This window comes from Balaenoptera ricei, chromosome 14 (genome assembly GCF_028023285.1).
Source record: "Balaenoptera ricei isolate mBalRic1 chromosome 14, mBalRic1.hap2, whole genome shotgun sequence".
Classification (NCBI taxonomy): Eukaryota; Metazoa; Chordata; class Mammalia; order Artiodactyla; family Balaenopteridae; genus Balaenoptera; species Balaenoptera ricei.
Window position 1 is genome coordinate 10,118,371 of NC_082652.1, and position 15,491 is coordinate 10,133,861.

At 46.7% G+C, this 15,491-nt stretch overlaps 1 protein-coding gene across 1 annotated transcript in view; it reads left to right on the plus strand.

Moving 5' to 3' along the window:
• CIT (citron rho-interacting serine/threonine kinase) overlaps positions 1-15,491 on the plus strand; it is a 168,435-nt gene that overhangs the window by 64,784 nt on the left and 88,160 nt on the right. The window contains exon 10 of the mRNA XM_059895171.1: positions 1,628-1,811. Coding sequence (XP_059751154.1) covers positions 1,628-1,811 — 184 coding nt within the window. The remainder of the gene's footprint in view (positions 1-1,627; positions 1,812-15,491) is intronic.

Sequence of the window (15,491 nt, forward strand, 5' to 3'; positions counted from 1 at the left end):
GGAGGTGGGCTGAAGCATTCAATGTAATTTTTCTTTCCATCAAGTAATTTTTAACATGTTACGCAAGTAGATTCTGACACTAACAGGGAAGATTTAAATTCTCTTGAGAGCTTCGAGGTGTTAAATAATTTTCGGGAAGTGTACGTTTTACGTTTTTCAGTCTCCTGCCACATCTCAATGCACCTGAGTTCTGAGAATGTTCTTTTTTGCATTTCCCGGGAGCTGCCAGACCTCCTCATTCTGGCTTCATCTCCTCCCGCTCCACATCCCTTCACCTTTGTCTCCTTCCTGATGCTGCCTGCTGCTTCCGATGTTGTTGTTGTCATTGGGGAACTTTGGAAACAGCCAGATTCTTTGGAGTCTGTAAGCGGAAAATAGACTGCTGCTCCTATCTGGCACACAGCTTTTGTCCAGAAAGCAAAGAGTTAAAAAAGAAGCCTGGGCTGGGAAGGGCTGTGACAACTGTCCTAGGGGGCGCTCTCAAGAGCTCTGGCCGTGACTCATGCTGCTCTGTCACTCAGATCAGCACTGGCCCCTGCCACGCAGGTGGCCAGGTGGGGTTACCCCCAGACCACGCACGCACAGAGTGGGGAGCATGAAGCCTGCACTGCGGGGGGTGTGATGCCCGGCTCTCCAGCTCACCCGGCCCACCTGCCACAGACGCCTCAGCCCGCAGCCATGGTAACGCTTCTGGCTGGCTACACCCCTGGGAGCCCACCACAGTGAGTGGCTTCCTGGTGACGATGAACAAGTGTCCAACTCCCTGACCGAGAGAGCTTAGTAGGTCTGCAGGAAGTGGAGAAGATGTAAGACGTCCCTAGCCAGGAGTCATGCCTTAATGAGGTAGGACGCAGCCATCCATCCACACCATCAGTGCACAGGGGTGCCGTACATCATCGGGAAGAACTTTATCTGGCTGGCATTTCATTATGCTGATTAAACTGCGGTGGATTCAGGGGGCATGATCGAGCTGGGGAGGAGGGATAATGAGCAAAAAAAAAAAAAAAAAAAAAAAAAAAAAAGTGGTACATAAGTGCTCCGAGTATACTCATCCGGATATGAATGGGCTGGACTGCAGTGCTATCCTAACGCGAGTTACATGCCTCCCAAACCCTCTCTCCTGTTCTTTCCTCTCACTCCAGTTAATCCACGAAATGTAGAAATTCCATCTTATCCCAGTGATTTGCACTAAATATTAATAATTTGGACCTGTCTCGTAGAGGAAATAAATAGGTTTAGGTCATCTGGTACACCAGCACCAACCATCTGATGCTCTGTAACATCATTCTGGAAATATCAGGAACGAGTGGCTTGCTCAGACGAGTTCCCCAAGTGCTTTTCGTTCTACCAAGTGACCTGTTTGAGTTTACCCTTCAGTTTACCCCAGCAGGGAAGGCAGCCCGTCTGCAGGTTGGTGGCCATGTTGGCAGGGAAGGGGTTAATCTCTTGTTGCTGTAAGAGCCGAGCAGAGGCTGGGTCTGCCTGTGTGTGAGCTAGATTGAAAGCAGGCGCTGCAGTGCCATCGGGAACGCTGAAGGAGTGAGACGATTTTCTTCTCCGCAACAGTGTTGAATCCGGCTGAATTTTTCTCCCCCCCCCCCACCCCTTCTTGTTTTTCTTTAACCAGCTCCTCCCCCCTTCGTTCCCACCCTCAAGTCTGATGATGACACCTCCAATTTTGATGAACCAGAGAAGAATTCGTGGGTTTCATCCTCTCCGTGCCAGCTGAACCCCTCAGGTTTCTCAGGAGAAGAACTGCCGTTTGTGGGGTTTTCGTATAGCAAGGCACTGGGAATTCTTGGTAGATCTGAGTAAGTGAAATTTTGACTTTTCTAAGGGACCTGCATTGATGCAAGGCATAGAGCCCAAAGGTGGCGGCGGTGGCAGTGGCGGTGGCAGTGGCCGTGGCAGGCTGGGGGGAGTGCGGTGGAGGAAAGCTGTTAATCAGCTTGCGTTTGGAAAGCAGTTGACCTGGTTGGGCTTTGGGAGGGGTGGACTGTTCATATTCTCATTTTGCTGTGTTTAAGGTACCCCTTCCTGTCCATAGCATCATAATTGTCAATCGGGTACTTTGGGTTAGTTTTTCAGTCTTTGGTCTTCTTTAGGGGGGAGGAGACAGTGGGAGATACCTAGCAGTGCAGATCCTCGGTGAAGGGAGGAACGTGCGGGGTTAAGATGAACTGTCTATCTATTTTTCCATCTGTGTATCCCTCTATCTCTCAGGTGGGTGGGTGGAGGTTGCTCTCTTGGCAGTATTAAAAGAATCCTAAAATCCGTTTCTCACGAGCTAAAGGTTTCCCGATGGGGTTACCTGAGCTGCAAGTGGCTGTACCAGAGCTCTAACGGAGAGATGGTACTCGGCTCGGCTCAAAGTCTGCTGCGAGATTGGGGAATCCGGCAGCTGAGCCTCTGAGCCGGCAAAGCACTGGCAGCCAGAGAGAGCCCCGTTACTGTGAGCCAGCAGGAGGGAGTATGATGTAGCCGAGTCATTGATTCACAGAAACTGGGCTTCACAAGGGAAAAAACAAACCGGGAGACTAGAAAATGGAAGTATAAATATTACTGTAAACCTCTTGACATGATCAGTCTTTCTCCATTCTTGAAAAAGCTAAAGAAAAACGCATTAGTATGGCACTTGGGACTTGGGGATGGGGTTGGGCGGGGGGAGGTCCCTGGCTTCCAGCCTCCTGGAATTTCTCTAAAATGCAGTAGCCTCTGTGGATGTCAGAGCTCAGTGTCTTGCTTCGTTCTCCTGATCCTATGACGTTCTGCGTTCAGAGGTTCGAGTTCCCTGGGAAGGTCTTGGACTGGCTGTGTTATTCCCCCAATGCCCCAGCTCCCTTGCTTGGAGGCTCTCGGGGTAATGTTGGGTGATCGGTCGCTGCCCACTTAGAAAACGAGCAGAATTTGATCTTCTCTTGGCAGCATTTAGTCCTGATTTGTTGTGCTCGTAACTCAGATATTGATTTGAGGGAATGTCACGTAGGTTCTTGGATAGTGTCTCCCCATGGGTGCTATTTTGACAGTAATGTTCCTGGAAAGATTTCAGACAGCTGGGGGGAACTGGGCACTTGATGGGAGGTAAGGCTGTGGGCTGCGATAGAATTTGAGAGAGCTGCTTGTGTTGCAAGAGACCGAGGGGACCCTTCTTTCCTCTCTCCCTGGGGGCTGGGATTAAAATTGGGGGTTGGATTTTGGTGGTGTTGGCTGTACCTTTCGGGCTAATTTGCTCTGCATCCCCAAAGCAATCTGGATAATGGGAGGAGAGGCAGAAAGCTCACTAGCTGTTGAATGTGCCATCAGATGGATTTGAAATGGCCCAGGAGGGCTGGGAGGTTTTGTACCAGCATCGAAGAGCAGGGCAGAATTGGAGGCCCAACGTTAAAGGATGCATGGTTAGTGGGCAGCTTAACCTTGACACACACAGCACAGTGAAGGTCACCTGTCGGACTGGACGGCGGTGCGTGGAGAGTTCTAGTTCTGGTTAGCAGTGGGCTAGCTGGCTCAGAATGAAAGCTTGCTTGGGGTGCTAATCAGTGATCTGAAAAACCAGGAAGGACGTGAGGGAATAAGATTTCAGGGGCAAAGGCAGAATGATGTGAGGGCTCTCAGGCATTGCAATTAATCTGAAGCAGTGTGTGATTAATTGCTTATTTTTCAGGAAGACTGTGATTGCATCTTTCTGCTTCTCACAGAAAGCTCAGGGAGCTCTCCGACAGGGGCCTCTCAGTATTAAGGCCCAGGCACTCGATAAATATTTGTTGTTTTAATTTACTCATGATCCTTTTCCCCTAAATTGTGTTTATATTGCTCACTGTATTTGAAGATACACTGTTTTACGTTTGGTAGTTCAAAATATATCTCTAGAGCATGAAATGAGCTTCTGTTCATGACCCGACAGAATGCTTAAGATTCTCATAAAAAAGAAAAAAAAGTCCATGCAAACAAAACTGTGTATTTCTTATGTGGAAGATGGAATTGAAGTATTCCTGTTTTTGGGTGGGAGAGCTTTAATTGCCCTTTCCATGACAATTTGGGGTTGGAATCAGAACGATTTCCTTTCATCTTATATCTTACAATGTGATCTCGCTGTTGGATTTGTTTATTCTGCCAGGGACAGCCCTATGGGTGAAACCTCCACCATCATTTTGGAAATTCACCCCACCTGTTGGATGTAGGTGACCCTGGACGTATTGGATCATCATCATTTAGAAATTCAATAGAAAAGATGCAGTGAGGAAATCACTTAGAAGCCCCTGCAGTTTTGTAAACATATAGTTACAAAATTCATTTGGAGGTTGGGGGGGAATGTTCTGGGGCGCCACCGTCGCCACCAGGGACCTGATATTTCTGAGTTTCTACTTCTCCCCTCCCTGTTTCAGCATCACAGGTTTTTATTTACACACATTGATTACCTGTACTGTTACTCACTCTTCACACCACCGAGGAGATTGCAGATGCTGCTGTACTGCGTTGGGAAAAACTGACCCCAGATCTGTTACCAGTGAAAAGAATGAAATGTTCAGAGGTGGAGCTGAATGAAAGAGGAATTTTCACAGAGACTGGCAGTGAGAATGATTTTAATTGTTGCATTTGCTCATCACTTTTTAGGATTCTTTTTTGGGACCCCAGACTATTTTTAAGCCAGCCATTGAGTGCGTCATTTTAGGTTTCACAAGAATCTTGATCTCAGCATTCTATGTCTGAGGTGTAGTGGGAATTCCTTGCAGCTGGAGTTGGAGGGCACGGGAGAGATCCTACAGAACTAGTTTTGGTCGTCTTTGGGGTGGGATGATGGCAAAGTTAGTGCAAATCTGGTGCCTCTTTCTTTTTAACCAACAATAACCCAAACTAAATCCCTAAGCTCTGAATGCCTGGGTGTTGCTCTGGGCCTCTGCTGGCTGAAATTTCACACTGGTGGGAGAGTAACAGAAATCAGTGTGTTAAAAGTTTAAAAATATAATGGATCCCAGCTCTCCTCCGTCCTCTCTCAGCGTGGGGTACATTTTTTTTTAGGTCCCTCTCCTTCTTCCTAGAAGCAGTGCATCTCTGCAAACCTTCAGTATAAACTCTAGAAGGAAAAAGCCATTTGGTTTTGTATTTTGTGTTAGTTTTTACGCATGCTGGTTTTATGCTTCTGGAGACGCTGGAAATCTTAGAGGACCAATGGGATTTCGATGAGACTGGAATCTGTGGGATGACAGTGTCTGAACAGGCTATATTTAGCCCCCCTGTTGGGGGCTTTCTCTTTTGAGTCAGGGCTTTTTCCTTTCCTTTTGGGTGGATCTGAAAATTTATTCTTGGAACCAGCCATCCAAACACTGTGACTGTGGAAGAGTGAAAAATGGCTTCCACCAATGCCTTTCCAGATTTTCAGAGAACCAGTTTCGGGTGCCTCTTCCTTGCTCTACTGAGGCCTCTTTGCATGTCAGTTTCCTCAACTGCAAGGTGAGGTAATAATGATACTTGCCTCTTAGGGCTGTTTTGAGGATTATATGAAATATGTAAAGCACTTGGTCTAGTCCCTGGCACGTGGAAAAGTCACACGGAATGTCCACTGTTATTATTTTTGTTATTACCACTACACTAGTCTCTATATGCATGGTGTCCTTCTATATATTTGAAGAAGATATGGAAAGAACTCAGCAATAATTAAATGGTCCAAAGTCATGCCAGACCAGAAACCCAGCTTCCCAGGCCCTGAGAACTCTCTGCTAGTGATGCTTGAACATCCTGACCCACCACAAGTTAATATGCAACCTCCAGATCCCTGCAGGTTAAAGGTGGTTGTTGGGTGGAGTGGACTGGGGGCCAGAATTTGAAGGCCCAGTCCCAGAATGGGTTCCTTCCCATCCAGTTAAACAAGTATATGTGTGAAATACTTCATGGGACACAAAGCAAACACCCTGACTGCAGAATATCATGTAAACATTGGATATCTAAGTGCCTTAGGAGAGTTGGGAGAGGAAGGCAAAAAATCTGACATGGGGGCACTTAATGGGTAATGCCAATTCCCAGTTCTTGCCAAAGTACAGTGATCATCTTTGTTGGAATATCTGTCTGTTTCCCCACGTCGGCTGTGATCTCAAAGGCAGGGCTGGGTCTTATTCATCCTGGTTTTCCTGGAGCACAGGACATTATCGACCCTCAGAAAATACATGTGTTGGAACTGAGTTTATAAGTGGACTAATGGAAGGTAGAATATTTGCCTCAGCTTCTTAGAAGACAGTGGATTTGGATGAGTAGAGAGGCACATAGAATTTCAGGTGGGCAGGGAGATAAGAGCAGCTTATCCTTGCAGGGTACCGACTCTGTACCAGGCTCTGGTCCAATCACTTTACACAGGTTAACTCACTTAAACTGCACAACAGCCCCCAAGGAAGGTACCGTCGTCATTCCCATTTTACAAGTGAGGAAACGGAGGTGCAGAGAGAGACTAAGCAACTTGCCCAAGGTCACACGGCTCCCGGCGGCTCAGCCAGGACTTGAACCCAGGCAAGTTGGCTCCAGGGTCTCTTAGCCACTGTGCTAGGCTGCCAAATAAATGCCACAGGCAAGAGAAATGGGGACATTTACGTGGGGTCCCCAGGTTCACGTGCTTTTCAGAAGCAGAGGCCCATCATGGGCAGTGACTGAGCAGTGGGGTGGGGCAGGGTGGGATGAGAGCTGACGGGCGGTGGAAAGGCTGGGCTTTGTTTTCAACCTCTGCGAGTTTATTGAGTAGGTAGACTGTGTAGCTCTTGGATGTTTCTGACTTCTTCCTCTTTTCATTTAGAGGCTCTCGCTTTGTGTGTGTGTGTACATGAACACATGCATACGCACTCTCTCCCCGAGAGTTTTCATTTGCTTGAGTGTAAGCTTGGCGAGGACAGGGGACTGCATTGACCTTGCCCTCCACTCTCCCTTCAGGCTTATCATAGACAAGCCACTCAGTAAGCACTGGGTGAATCGATTCAAATCATTTTTATGGCCACAGCTCTCAATTTGTTGACGATTCTGAGACCCGTGTCTGTTCACATCTACGTTTTGTACTTCGCTGCTTCCCGCCATCCGTGCCGGGAGGACTTATTCCAGCGGAAGATGGCCTGAACTCTCCCATCAGTCCTTCTTACTTTTCACTGAAATACTTGGAGGTGGGGGGGTGATCTTCCCTTAAAAACTCTGTTCCTTTCCACCTCCAGCCCAAGGCTGTCTGTCATTGTGCACACTGCCTACAGATCCCGATGGCAAACAGCCTCACCTGTGTTTTGATTGTTTGAACAGTAGCAGAATCTGCTCTGGTTCACAAAGGTATGCATCGTCTGTACCTCCCAGATCAGTTACAAAACCTTCCCCCAGCTCCTGCCCGTGGACACTGCCCTAAAGTGCACCGTGCTGTTTCCACTCCACGGTCATCCCGACCAGGTGCCTAAGACTCGCCTGCGTGTATTTTGTGGGGTTTTCTCCTCTTGCTCAATTTCTTCTCTCTCTAAGTCAGGCACATCTTGTTCTTCTTGCCTTATTCTGTTCTCTATTTAGACTGTGCGTGCTTGCCTGGCAGGACCATTCTGCCGCCTTCATTTGTCTTAAAGACACCTTTAGGAAATCTAATCCAAACGATACCAGCCCAGTCCTGAAGATTACGCTCCAGAAGATCTGTCGAGTGCATTTTTTTGCTGGTCTACACACGCTGATTTGCATGGTTGCCTCGGATCCCTTAAGAAGACAGTAATGGACTAAATGGTGCTGGATGTTCCCAATCTTGGTGCCAGTTTGGCAAGTGTCCCTTCCCCTAAGTGAATTTCTCTCGGTTCTCTCTGTTTTACTTGTCTTGAGTCTCCTGACCTCTCTCACCTTCCTTTCTCTGACGAACTTCCTGAAAGAATAGCCTACCCTCAATGCCTCTTTTCCAACCTCTCCAACTCTATGGAAACCACTGTCTCAGAAGCCACGGATTCCACCCAACCACTGTGTTTAGTGGTTGCCACCCCACCACATGATACCATTAGTTGCCACGTGTGTCTTGAAACTTTCTTCTTTCTTCTCTTCCACGTTATGGAAACTTGGTTTTCCCTCCTTCCTCTCTGACTGCCGTTCTCCCTCTTCCCTGTCTGTTTCAGGCCGCCCTTGAGATGTTGCACCATCCCCTAAAGCTCCACCTTAGTTGTTTTTTTAAGCCTGTTCTGGGTGACCTCATTCCGTTGACTGTAACTCTCACTTCCCCATGGCCTTCCTTCCATTGTGCCCTGTTCATCATCACCAGAATGTCCTACCAGCGTCTCTCCATCCCTGTTCCCAACACAGACTCACTTGCTCACTCAGTAAGCCACTCGGTGCCAGTTTAGTTTTCCTCATTTCATTTAAGAAACCACCACTTTCTCTACCTTTCTAGGCAAGAAAACGGAGTCATCTTAAACTATTTTTCATCTCCCCCACCATCTCATCAGTTGCCGAGTTTTCAAAGTTGTGCCTCTTGTGTCTATGCCCGGTTTTCTGTCCTCACCACCAACCCTCATTGAGTTTTGGACTACTGCAGTAGCCTCCTGACTGATTCATCTGCCTCCAGTTTTCCCCGGTCTAATCCATTCTCTACAGAGGGTGGAATTCTCCCAAAGCACATGTTGGATGATGTCATTTTCCTGCTCAGCCCTTCAGTAGCATCACGATGTGCAGAGAATTAATGACCACTCCTGAGCTTGGTGTTCAAGCCTGGTGTGCCAAGACCCCAGCCTGCTTTCTCACTCACCCCTCCTCCTTGTACCCTACGTCTGGCCCAGCTGCTCAACGCTCATTGATGTTGGGGATGGTGTCTTCCACCCTTTGCATGCAGCGGGGCCTTGCCTCTGGCAGGCCTTCAATGAACATTTGTCAAATTGAATTAGAAGTAGCCAGGGATTATTCCAATTCTTCTGCACAGTTTATACAGCTGCTCATGGACGCTGTCGTCTATTGAGTACTTGCTGTGCGCCCAGAACTGTGCCAAATGCCCCTTCACATGCGTTGTCTCATTAAGTCGTCACAATCTCACTGTAACTGTATGAGGTAGCTGGTATTATCCTCATTTTACAGAGGAGGACACCGAGGCTCAGCGAGGTTAGGTTACTTTACTGAGGTTTTGCAGGTAGTAACAGATCTGAGACTTAGACCCATAGCCTGGACCACTACACTGCCCTGCCTCTAACAATCCTGACTCTGCTAGACTGTGCAGGATCGACGGACTAGCCTAATAATAAAGGCGAAAAGAGATGACTTTACTGAGAACTCACTGTACCAGACACTATTCTAAGGGCTTGATGAACATTCTCATTTAATCCCAGCGGTAACCTGTTGTTTTACAGATAAGGAAATTGATCAAGAAGCTTGGGTTACTTCTTTTTTTTTTTTTTTAAGGAACATTTATTTATTTATTGGCTGCGTTGGGTCTTCTTTGCTGCACGTGGGCTTTCTCTAGTTGCGGCTAGCGGGGGCTTCTCTTCGTTGCAGTGCGCAGGCGGTGGCTTCTCTTGTTGTGGAGCACGGGCTCTAGGAGTGCAGGCTTCAGTAGTTGTGGCACGTGGGCTCTAGAGCGCAGGCTCAGTAGTTGTGGCGCACGGGCTTAGCTGCTCCATGGCATGTGGGATCTTCCTGGACCAGGGCTCAAACCCGTGTCCCCTGCATTGGCAGGCGGATTCTTAACCACTGCGCCACCAGGGAAGCACGCTTGGGTTACTTCTTAAGTTCACTCACAATGCGTGTGGCAGAGGATGGCCAACTTTTCCAGCTTTTAACTTTAGAGCTGATACAAGCATTCTTTGTTTTGGGGGACGGAATGCTGCACACTCGTTGCAAGTCTAGGCTTTGGGACCAGGTAGATGTAGGTTCAAGTCAAGGCTCCCTGCCTCACTAGCTGTGCGAACAAGGCATTTGACCTCTCAGCATCACTTCCCTTACGTATAAAGTGGAGGTTATTCGTGCCAATCGCTGGGTTTATTGTGGGGTCACGCAGAGCATGTAGTGTTAGTGCCGGGAGCAGAGTGAGTGTTCATTTGATATTTGTTGTTACTTAGGGGTGAAGATGGGCCCAGGGGTGCTTTTGAGTCTCTTTTCTTCCCCGCTCCTCTTTATAAAGACATCTTGCTGGTTTCTGCCCATTGAGAGAATCAGGCTCCATGGGGGTGCCTGACAGATTTCCTAATGTCTCTATCCAATTTTTTACTCAGAATGGAGTCTGTGATATGTTGGTTGGCTATACCTTCTGTAAAACACACTGCAGGCTCCTGGTAGGACCTAGTTCCAGCAGGGTCTGGAACTCGGTGCTGGGGGAGGTGGACGTGCGCTGTGGCCAGCCTGGAGGTCACGCACTCCCACCCACCCTCCAGTGCTTGAGCGTCCCCTGGATGGGACAGCGTGTGTGTCATCGTGACAGTGCCATCCAGAACCAATACTGAGCATTTCCCGTGTGAGGGCCAGAGCGCTTGCTCAAGTCAGCATTGATTCAACTCACTTCTTATTTTGGATCTCTTTGTCCCACTGTGACCTTTAAACTGAGACTGCCTGGGGCACAGAAGTGCTTGGCACATTCATTCATTCGTTCATTGAACAAACATGTAGTTGTAAGCCTTGTGGCATGACTGAGCAAGATAGATAAGGTCTCTGCCTTCGGGAAGCTAACATTCTGTGCAGGGAGACAGAGGATAAGTAAGTTCATGGGTAAGACATTTTTCAGATTGTGGGAAGTGCTCTGAAGAAATCTGAACCTGGGTGGGCAATGGCTGGGAACCAGCACTTTAGTCCCTGAGGCCAGCACTAGCCCATGGGTGTCCAGTGGGTGTCCAGAAAGCACGTTGGAGTAGCCAGAGCTTCCGGATGCACGGGGGAAGTGGTCCGAGAAGAGGAAGGCAGGGCCTTTGGTTTTGAATTTTGCTCTATTTGCAATGAGCAGGAAGCCTTTGCAGGATTTTGAGTAGGGACGTGGAGGGTCTGGTTCTCATGGTACAGAGGGGCCCTCTGATCACGGTGTGGTGGACAGCAGGATGACAAGAGTTGGCTTCAGGGAGACAGGTTAAGTTACTGCAGCCATCCAGGCAAGAGGTGGTGGTATACCAGTGAAATTAACCTGCGAAGCTAGACACTGGCTTAGAGGTGGGGACTGTATTAGAAATCATGTAACTATACTTTTATTAATAGAGTGAGTTTTAATAAATGATTCTTGAGTCATTCCAAAGCATATGTTCTAATTCAGCTGGAGACCACTGCTCTGTGTGTGTGCGTGTATGTCGTGTGTGTGTGGGTTGGCAAGGAGGTGCCCCAAAGCTAGCTAGATTCAGAAGCTTTTTAGAAGAGCGGTAATTTTGGGGTAGTTGTCCCCCCTTACCTTCTGGGAACACGTCCCAAGACCCCCAATGGATGCTTGAAACAGCGTGTAGTGCTGAACCCTCTCTATATACTTTTTTCCCTATACATACATACATACCTATGATAAAGTTTAATTTTTTTTTTTAGAAATTCACGGTCTTTTATTTATTTATTTATTTATTTATTTATTTATTTATTTATTTATTTATGACTGTGTTGAGTCTTCGTTTCTGTGCGAGGACTTTCTCTAGTTGCGGCAAGTGGGGACCACTCTTCATCGCGGTGCGCGGGCCTCTCACCATCGCGGCCTCTCTTGTTGTGGAGCACAGGCTCCAGACGCGCAGGCTCAGTAATTGTGGCTCACGGGCCCAGTTGCTCCGTGGCATGTGGGATCTTCCCAGACCAGGGCTCGAACCCGTGTCCCCTGCATTGGCAGGCAGATTCTCAACCACTGCGCCACCAGGGAAGCCCAAGTTTAATTTATAAATTAGACACAGTAAGAGGATATCAGAATTGCCGCTTCACTACTCTTGGGCTTTGGGGCCGTTATTAAGTATTATAAGGTTTACCTGAACACAGGCACTGCGATGTTTCGACAGTCAATCCGATAACTATGTTGGCTAGCTGGTAGCGTATACAGCATGGGTAGGCTGGTTAAAGGGATGAATAATGTCCCAGGTGGGACAGAGCAGGGCAGCGCAAGATTTCATCATGCTGCTCAGATCGGTGCTCAATTGAAAGCTTATAAATTGTTTATTTCTAGAATTTTCCATGTAATATTTTTGGACCATAGTTGACCATGGGTAACTGAAACCATGGAAAGTGAAACTGTGAATCGAGGGGGACTACTGTATTTCCAAGTGTTCATGATGGACACCAGTGTGTATTTTTAAACAGGCTTATAAAGTTAGTTCATAAATTTCAGAATGCTCAATCTTAAAAGCCAATATATTTTTGGAACAGAATGCTGATGAGTGTTTTATTTTTTGCACCATATTACATCTTGCGCTTGCATGTATTTTTAGTGCCGTTGGCCACAATTAAGGTAGAGCTCTCAGCTGAGCTAATTTCGATTCCCTCATTTTAGCCTCCAGTATCCATTCTTGGTTATCTCAAGAATATCTGTGATTTGTGATCGATGTGATCTGTGATGTGGAGGCATGTCTTGCAGGCTTGGGGTCCTCTTCCTAAGGAAATAAATGGATGGCTTGATGCTTAAGCATGATCTTAGTTATTACCGTAGTGATAGAGAGAACTGAGCACATATACCTTCTTTTAGGTTGGAAATACAGATTGCATTCTCTTTTGATATGACGTATTCTATTGATAGCTTTATTAAGGAAATTTTTTTTTGAGTTACGGGAGTTATTTATAGACATCGAAAAAACTGCATTTTGTCATTTTTCCTTAAATGTTGAGGTTACATGTAAAAGCAATTTTTAGGTCACATCGAACACATTTTAAGAAAACGTTCTTTCTGCTGCAGCAGTAACGACCAAGCCCCACATTCCCTCTGTGTCATATACCATTACCTTTATTAATACTCTTTGGACCTCTATAATTATAAAGCACATGTGTATATCAGGAAGAGATGTTGATTTCAGAGTAAATTTTTCTAGAAAATAGAAGCTGGAAAAAAAAGGAAAACCCAAACTTGGCTTTGTGCTTGAAGAGACAGCACTGCTGTGTGTGGGTGGGTGGCTGCATGCACCCGCTGCTCCGAAGTGCCTTTTCTCTCCATGGGGACGACGGGCTGTGTATCAGAGATGTAGCCAGGAGGAATAGGCAAGCAGTGTGTGGGCAGGCTGCATATTCTTTTATTAGCATCCTCATTGTACTGCGTCTCATCGAGCCCAGAGCATGAACCAGCCTGGACCTGTAAAATCTGTACTGTCCTATTTAACTACCCCCCTGAGCCACCAAGTGATGGAGGAAGAGTTGCTCTCGTGCATGAGTTGAGCTGCTTCTGGGGGGTGGCTGTGGACTGACCTGGCATATGGATGTTCTTGGGTACCCAGGCTGTCCCGGCCTTGGAATCGCCCTCCCAGCATTGCACACAGCTAGTCATGGGTAGAAGTTACCTTCCCTTGCATGATCCATTTCCCCATCCTCTTTGACTTCGCTCCTCCGAGTCTCTGGGGCAGTTTTCTTGGGTTTCTTTTCTTGGGTTTGTCCGCGGCCGTCCAGCCAAAAAGTAGCAGAGTTGGGATTCCCATGACTTGATGGGTTGCAGAGCCCAACTTTGAACCAAAACCCAGCTCTCCTGCCCATCACCTGTACCCCAGTCGTCCTAATGTGGTTGATAGGAGAATGTAGAGGCCATAGGGTAAGCTGCTCCTTAGCCTCAGTGCCACAGGATAATAATACCCTCCTTAGAGGACTGTTGGAGGATTCAGTGAGGTTACCCCTAAAGTACCAAGCACAGTGCCTGACGTTGTGCTCAATAAATGGGCACTGTTCTTGATAATAAAGGTGGTGGCATTAATTCTCTCTCCTACGTTGCTACTTCTTTGAGGACAGGAATTGTGGCTTCCTTAACTTCATAGCCTCCACAGCAGAGTTTTGCAACTTGACGCTATTGACATGTTGGGCTGGATAATTCTTTTTGTGGGGGGTTGTCCTGTGGGTTGTAGAATTGTTGAGCAGCATCTCTAGCCTTTACCCACTAGATGTTAATAGCACTCCCACCCCCAGTTGTGAAAATCAGAAAAGTCTCCAGACATTGCCACCTGTCCTATGAGAGGCAAAATTGCCCCAGTTGAGAACCACTGGTCCACACGTACCTCTCATGGGATCACAGGGCTTTTATATTCTCCCTGATGTATAAGGGATATATACATCATTTCTATCTATCTATCTTACACTCACTCGTAGAAGGTGGTCAGAAAATACAGGTGTACCTTGGAGTATCGCAGTATTCACTACAGTAGGGTAAATATTGCAATAAAGCAAGTCACACAGTTGTTTTTGATTTCCCAGTGCATGTAAGAGTTATGTTTATGGTATACCATAGTCTATTAAGTGTGCAATAGCATTATGTCTAAACAATGTACATTCCTTAATTAAAAAATACTTGATTGCTAAAAAATGCGAACCATCGCCTGAAACTTCAGTGAGTCATAATCTTCTTGCTGGTGCAGGGTCTTGCCTCCATGCTGATGGCTGTTGCCTGATCAGGGTCATGTTTGCTGAGGGCTGGGATGGCTGTGGCAATTTCTTAAAATAAGACCACAATGATGTCTGCTACACTGATTGACTCTTCCTTTCACAAACGATTTCTCTGTAGTGTGCAATGCTATTTGATAGCATTTTACCCATAATAGAACATCTTGCAAAACTGGAGTTAATCTGAAACCCTGCTGCTGCTTTATCAGCTAAGTTTATGTAATATTCTAAATCCTGTGTTGTCATTTCAGCAGTCTTCACAGCACCTTCACCAGGAGTAGATTCCACCTCAAGAAATCACTTTCTTTGCTCATCCGTAAGAATCAACTCCTAATCTATTAAAGCTTTATCATGAGATTCCAGCAATTCAGTTACCTCTTCAGGCTCCACTTCTAACTCTAGTTTTCTTGCTATTTCCATCACATCTGCAGTTCCTTCCTCCACTGAAGTCTTAAAACCCTCAGTGTCATCCATGAGGGTTGGAATCAACTTCTTCCAAACCTCCTGTTCATGTTGATATTTTGACATCTTCCCATGAATCACAAATGTCCTTAATGGCATCTAGAATGGTGAATCCTTTCCAGAAGATTTTCAATTCACTTTGCCCAGATCCGTCAGAGGAATCACTATCTTGCTCTGGATTAGGCTTGGGCTTAAGGGAATGCTGTGACTGGTGTAATCATCTATCCAGACCATTAAAAGTTCCTTCACGTCAGCAATAAGGCTGTTTTGCTTTCTTATCATTCATGTGTTCACTGGAGGAGCACTTTTAATTTCCTTCAAGAACTTTTCCTTTGCATTCACAACTTGGCTAACTGGCCGAAGAAGCCTAGCTTTCAGCCTATCTCGGCTTTTGACATTCCTTCCTCACTGAGCTTAATCATTTCTAGCTTTTGATTTAAAGTGAGTGACCTGTGACAATTCCTTTCACTTGACCACTTAGAGACTATTGTAGGGTTATTAATTGGCCTAATTTCAGTATTGTGACTCAGGGAATAGGGAGGCCCGAGGAG